Below are 7,496 nucleotides of genomic sequence, written 5' to 3' on the forward strand. Positions count from 1 at the left end.
AGAGGCAAAAATAAAGATCCTCGATAATGATAAAAATTAATTAGCTTAACCCTTCGTGTTACAGCTCAAATATACAAAAGCATATAGACGCCGTTGTTGTAGCTGCTAAACTGACTTTTTGTTTATTTCTCTATCTCAAAAGTGGAACAACCAAAACAATATAAACAGAGCGCCGCTTGTGTGACTGTCTAACGACTTAATGTAAGCCCCCTTTCAGCAAGGACCTCGCGAACCCGAACAGCAACTTCAGCAGCATCATTAAGAGGTGGGTAGCTGAAGGTATCCGAAATCTAAAAGATCCAAGAATTTGACAATTATTACATTGCAAACAAATAAATTTCGATATAGAATCATGCTGAAGTTTTTTTTTATTGTATTTATATCAATAAACTAATATCAGCAAGAATATTGGATATCCTAGTCTTATATTATTAGGGAGCAAAAGCATGTTCCATCAAGGTTGAATTCTTCCCTAACCGTACTTTAGTTAGCTAATCATAACCAAACTTGAAAAGATGCATCTCGAATGAATTTAAACAAATTGGATTTAAAGAGAAGTGGCTTACATCTTCAAACCCCGTAAATGGTCGAACTAAACCTCGCTCACGTAGTGTCTTGTGAAATGCTGAGAATTTCCACTTACAATGCTCACTTCCAATAACATAAACAGGCTTCCTGCAGTACAAACCAAGAGGCTAAAGAACAAGAACTTATTTCTCAAATTACCACGAAAAGAAATTATATATAAATACCCTGTGCTGCAAGCTTCGCTAACCAAACTGACTGAATCTGCAGTGATGACGAATGCATCAGCCCATGCCAGGTGCCCCATGTGTGGATTTGGATCTAAAACATGGTAACATGGAAAAACAATTACACCTGGTATAAATATTTATATAGCATACTTTGAAACTACCTTCTCCGTCCCAAATATATATCTTTGGATGGCCACCAAGCTCCCTCAGTACAATCTCAGAAAACTGCCAACAGTAATTATAGATTTTATCTTAAGTGTCTTGCAAAATGAACGAAAAGTCCAATTAAAATTAAACCCTGTAACCTTTCTAGGAGTCCTCCTCGAGAAAGAAATTCTAACACTTCCACAGCTTGCAAGCACATTCTGCAGTGAGCCCACCAACTGTGTAGCAAGATTTGAAGTGTATTTGCAGTTCCCTGGAATAATTTCAAATCTAAATTCAATGAAATACTGAAAGCTAAATGCTATTCAGGATAAAAGAAAAGTGAGAAGCAAATAAGGATAATATAAGTACCAACTGTGTGCTAATTTAGTAGTTCTTTCAGTATTGAAAAGAATCACTCAAAGTGAATATCAATATTGTGAACATGTCAATGACTTTTCCAATATAAAGCTAATCAATCTAGCTAAGAACAATATATCTATGGAATTGGAAATCAGACTAAATCAACAATATATGAATAAATTCCTTTGTTAGGAACAATATTCGCAACTGCATAACTGGGGAGTAATCTACAACTATAATTCCCAATTCCCTGTACTTTATATATATATTTTTTTTGATTGATTAAATTTGTGCCACTAATCAGCTACTCTCACATAAAAAAAAAAAATAAAAAGACAATTTAATAGAACATTTCCATTTCTTATTTTCCAAACACAGTTGAAATTTCAAATCACCAGAATTGACTACAATCATAAAGATGAATTAGTTCCAAACAAGATGATCATATCCCAAGTAATAACTTACACTTGATATTTATTGAAAAGGTTGCTGTTTTTTTTGCAAGCTTAATAAATAATTATCTACCCCATAGTATTTACTTTTTTATTCAAAATAGTTTGAAAAGAAAGTGGCCAGTAGTAGTGCTGCTAAATTTGGTCTGCTCAGACAAGTAGTGCAATAAAAAAATCCTATTTAGAAAGTCATTATCATTAAAAAAAAAGTTCTTCCAATATTCAACAGCAACATAATTCACTTACAAATATAGTTTTCTTTTTCTTTGGGTTATGATTCTACCAAATCATCAAAATTAACATCTTACAAACTGCACTAACTAGATGGGGAAGGGAATTGGTTCTTAACGTCAAACAACCATAAAGCTTTCCAAATACAAGCAAAAAGAATCAAGAAAAATAAACTCCAAATTAAAGGAACATTACTTGTGGGCCCTCCAACATTAACTACAAGTAATGGCTTTGGCAAAGGAGCTAATTCATCATGCCAAACAGTTGCAGCAATACGAAGTGCAGCAGAATCAGCCTGATGTAGTGCTCCAACAGTGACGACCTGAAATTCCTAAGTCAAATCTCCAAGCCAACAAGATGAGCAAAATTGAAAACAACAATGAATAAGAAACATACCACATTCTTGCCAGGTGGTTCTCTTGGTGTTATCCAACCTCTCATAATACGAGGGATCTCTTGTTGTCCACTGGCAGTCAGAGCATAATAGTCATGACGAGGAGTCACAACCAAGTCAAACCTGTCAAGTCTCGACCTTGGATGTTGAATCTGAAATGAAATGAAAGATGACATTAACAAACAAATATAACCGATGAATCTGATAACCAACCTGATCTGTAAAATTACTGGCCTGAATGACAAAAACATTTTCTGATGCTAGACGTTTTATTGAACTGGCAACTGATATAGTGTCCCGACCAGAAGCAACTACCAAGAGTGGACCTTCTCTGAAGGGGAAACGTAAATGTGATAATATAGTTAATCAGTTAGTTTATACCCAGTCTAATTGAAGCCAACATAAAGGTCAAAAACATATTTCAGCAGATATTTTCTAGAGAAGATTAGCATCAATAATCAACAGATATCAGGATACTACTAATATACAAATAATTCAGATAATCAGCTGGAGAGTTGCCATTTGGAACCAGAAAAGATAAATTCAACTTACACAACACTAAAATAGATTTAAAAAGTAGATTGGTTGTTTTTAGATATATTAACAGAAAAAGGTGAAGTTCAGACCAAAAAAATTGGGGAAAAAAATAATTAGACTGTCCTTAGAAAGAATTCCTGCCCTAGTATCTAGGGAAAATATATCTAATCTGAAGTAATTAGTAAAAAAAAATCTTGCTACAGGATGAATAGAATAATAAACTTAACATAGACAACATTAATAATAACAGTTGTCCAATCTCAGGTATCTTGCTTTGTACTTCTATGATTTCTCAAAAGTCATCAGAAAGAATGACAACACTGAGGAACTTCATTCATCAAAATCAAAGATATTGAATCAGATATATGTTCCAGTCCCTAACTGCTAAGATCATTTTTTTCAAAAATAATAAACATTTTTGTGAATGTTTTCAGATTCAAGAGAGCACAATGATGCAAATAGACCCCTGAGTGACATAGTGCATATTTCCTAATTTAGACAGCCACATATTGCTGTAAAATGGCCACTACCAGTTTCAACAACCAAATTGGACAAACCTCTTTAGGAGAAAGCAAGACTTCTAAGTAAGGATTGAAATATCGAGTCAACCAAAGTTCGGTGTTTTGTTGGCTCAGGATGGTGCCCTAATAGTGTTGTAGGTGAGACAAAGGAAAGGAAGGTTGTGCCAGTGTCAAAGGAAGAGGAAGAAGAGTAGGAGACAAGGAAAGAGGCTAGGGTGCCATATGAAGCTTACCTAGAGTGGAGAGATGTCACGTGGACTGACACAAGAGGAAACAACTAGGTTTCGACATTGAAGAGGTGGTTTAGATGAAAGGCGTGTGTTGGGGTGGTTTTGATGCAAGGAACGTGTAGGGGCTAGGTGTTGAATCAAGCTAGAGGGGAGGGAGAAAGGAGAGGGAGAGAGAGGAGGGGAGGGGTGATTGAATAGCCTATCACTTTTCTTTCAAGCTCGTTTCTACTAGAAAATTAGGGCAACGAAAAATAAATAATAAAGAAACACAAACAAGCACAGCCCAACAAAGATGTTTAACGTGGTTCGTCAACTCCTAAACTCCTACTCCACGGCCTATAATTCATCAGTAAATCACCCCTTAAAATAAAGCACTGTTCCTTCTTCTCGACCAAACACCGGAGGGAGAGAAACCTTTACACTTCTTCTAATAAAAGATTAGAAATTGAATATGAAGAAGAATTTAATGAAGATTAAAGCACAATGGAACAAGAATACTGAGCTTAGGAATCACAAAATAGAAATTTTCAATAACTAGTTCGAGTCTCCAAGGCCGCATATTTATAGCCTCAAATTCCAACTTCTTTTCAACCTTGGTATTGTTTTTCCAATCCCAATCAATAATCTTCAGTCAACTGGATCAAGCTTCAATCAACTACTAACTTAATTTTGATAGCATTTAGCTCATCAATCGATTGGCTGAACACTAACCTATTGGTATTAAGTCATTGCAAATTGTTATTATTAGATAACGGCTCTTTTCCAAATTCTCAGTTGATCATTCATTGATTGACCTAACCACACAAGCGATTGACTTGGCTTTAGTCATCTGATCAATTGACTAGCTACCAAACAGAAACATTTTGTTTGCTTCTTTTCAGTCCTAAGTCAAGTGGTATCAGTTGACTAACCAGACTATAAGTTGACTAAAATTAAAGTAAAGCCAAACAGAATGTTTCGTTTTTGTTCAGCCTTAAGTCAACTACCTAGTTACTTATATACCAGTCAACTGAATTTCTAAGTCACCTGTTCTTCTAACTTAACCACATCTAAGGTCACCCTGCTGCCTCCTAAATCTAGGAACATATCCAAGCAGCAATCCATAGGCATCCACTCCCAAGCCACCATCACATTCCTATGAACTAAGAAGATGGCCCCCTCTCAAAACCAATATTTATTAGTAGTCCCTAGGATAGTTGATTTGCAAAGTCACTAGTGTTCCTCCAATATGATTGGGTCATGCTACAAAACACATCGTGAGTGGAGAGTCTAGGGGTGTCTCAAAAAGTCAAATCAAGGGAAAATCATGGTGGGGAAGTTATAATGGCAAGCAATAGGGAAACATATAAGTTGCAAGAGGGAGACTCCTCCATGACACATATAATAGGCTATCACCATAATAGGTAAAGCATTTAAAGCCTCATTTCCCACTAGTCTCACTAACAAATTTAAAGCCTCATTTCCCACTAGCCTCACCAACAACAATGCTAATCAATGTCATTGAACATTTCCAAATGGTCCAAGCCGATGCATTTAAAGCATTTTATGACAAGGAAGAAAATACGATCTAGTGATCTTGGAGGCTCTTGGAAAGTTCACGCTCAATGTGAAATTAGGACAACCCTAATGTGGTTATGTATGTGGCAACACCAACCTTTGCCACCCATAGCCATCACATTCAGCACCTAATAGTGTTTCAACTGTGGCAGAAATGGGCAGGAGGAAGTTGTCTTTAACAATTTTTAAAACTTTGACAAACGACCTAAGTACATTCAACAACAAAGGAGGGTCAGAAACCCCAAGAGCATTAGATGAGCTTCCTTTTCCTAGCAAGTTTTTTTTGCATAATCCACCCATAAATATCATTGCTTTCTACAATCTTATTGTTCTCCAAATAAAGAGCATACAAAAGATGACATGAATGTGAATTCCTTCAAGAAAATTACTTAGTCCCTCGTCATTGAGAGCATAAGAACCACTCCCTATGTGTAACAATATTTTATAAGTCGTCAACATGAGGTTGATTAATTGGTTTCTTATACAATTAATCAAGCAAGTTATCTTAGTCAATGAGGCAATCAGATCTCTATTTAGCTAAATCTTCATTAAAACATCAACCACCTATTTCCCATCCAAGCTCCATGCTCAAGCGATCAGATAAGTTAGAAACCATCATCAAATTTGCAGTGGATTCAAAAATTAAGCACCGATGAATAGATTGATAACAAGGAGAGGACTTTTCAATTGGAAGATCTAACACTTGCTAACTTTTGAAATTTAGAACTTAAGAATTATATGTTCACCACACAAACTTGCAAAATATATAACTAGAAATTAAAAGATCTCCTATGATAGAAATGAAGCATAAAAGCATGCAAGATTCACCAACTTCTGCAAAAATTTTATATGGTATGCAACTCATAGTAAATACAAACGCAAAATAACCCGGCACTGCAACAATTGTAGAAATCGGCCGGCACTGCAACAATTGTAGAAATCGAACTTAGTATTACATTATAGAATCATTAAACCAAAGGTACTCACTTTTCAAAAGTTTCACGAGCAATTATTGCAATTTTAGTTGCATCTGCCTCCAGAATGGATGACAACCCAACATATCCACCATTCTGAACACAAAAAGAATCCAACTTCCTCCCTCGAAGTGACATGCCAAATGTCGAGTTGCCAAATATCTGTTTGATTAGGTTATCCAATACTTTATGAAGTGAGACAGGAAGCCAATGGAGCCACTCATTTACTCTGCCTCTTGGTCTGGTTACACGCTATGGATTTTGGCAAGATAGAAAGAAAAGAAAGGTTCAGCATGTGATTATAACAAAAAAAAAAAAAAAAAATAGAACCCTTATAAAGTTGTCAAACATGGTTTAATTTTTTTTTAAAAAAAAAAGAAAATTATTAATTTTGTAACAGTGCAAGATGAATATTTTGCCATCAAACTCTACAGCTAGTTATTAAAAATTTGACAACGTTTCATTTGAGTTAATTATAAACAAAAAGTATCCATCTTCAGTGTCTATAAAGAAAAAATAGGATCCAGTAAGGCAGATGGTTAGACTTTTGCGTTTGAGTTTTTACATCTCGGTGCTGCAACTATCTGAAAACTAAATTTCCCCTAATTCTAAGTCCTCGTTCTACCGCCAGAAAAATCAAAATTGAACTTTCGTTAAATAAAAAACTGGAACTTTTCTCCCATTAGATTCAGTAAATTCCCAAACCACGCATCGAGGATATTCAGGAAACCAAATACAAAGCAGAAGTTAACAACGTTAAGGGAAGTCTTACGTATATTGAAAATTTGTCCGACAACCCTAGGGCACGAACTAAGCCAATACTCTGGTTCTCTGCCCCAGAGAATCCGTTACCGATCACAATAGCCCGTCTGACGACGTTAACTCCGCCTTCAAAGATATCCGGGATACCCGTCGTGACGCTCGGCGGCTCCGGAAGTCTGATAGGCCTCATCGCAGCAATCGAGTAGCCAGTCGTTCGAATCATCAAAAGAGTCAATTAGGATCGGAGGCTCATGCGATTAGGGCTATCGATCTCACCGTCCCCGAACACGCGATAGATTTGGAAGAAAAAAAAAAAGCTCCACAGGCGCTCGCTTCCTTGGAAGGTAAGCGCCGCTAGGTATCTTAAATAGGATTGAGCAAAATAAATTAATTGGATAGATGGAATTTAAAAATTCAGTTTAATTATTTTTAAAAAAAATTAATTAATTCGATTCGATTTTAAAATTTTTTATGAGATTAAATTAAATAAATCAAATAAATTAAAATAAAAAATAATTTATAAAATCTTAATTAATTAATAAATTTTTTATAATATTTAAAAATTTTGATTATTTT

At 35.4% G+C, this 7,496-nt stretch overlaps 1 protein-coding gene across 1 annotated transcript; it reads right to left on the reverse strand.

Annotated features, from left to right (window-relative positions):
- LOC141833440 (mitochondrial fission protein ELM1) lies at positions 1–7,243 on the reverse strand. The gene is made up of 10 exons (XM_074720888.1): positions 6,931–7,243; positions 6,172–6,410; positions 2,574–2,670; positions 2,342–2,491; positions 2,141–2,267; positions 1,061–1,173; positions 917–980; positions 753–846; positions 567–675; positions 1–290 (listed from the first exon to the last, which is right to left on the reverse strand). The coding sequence occupies exons 1-10, from the start codon at positions 7,141–7,143 to the stop codon at positions 189–191; spliced, it is 1,308 nt and encodes a 435-aa protein (XP_074576989.1). The 5' UTR covers positions 7,144–7,243; the 3' UTR covers positions 1–188.
- Between the last annotated feature and the right edge of the window lie 253 nt (positions 7,244–7,496).

The sequence above is a fragment of the Curcuma longa genome, chromosome 8, assembly GCF_044706935.1.
Source record: "Curcuma longa cultivar G26 ecotype Majalengka, Jawa Barat chromosome 8, ITB_CL_G26_1.1, whole genome shotgun sequence".
In the NCBI taxonomy this organism is placed as follows: domain Eukaryota; kingdom Viridiplantae; phylum Streptophyta; class Magnoliopsida; order Zingiberales; family Zingiberaceae; genus Curcuma; species Curcuma longa.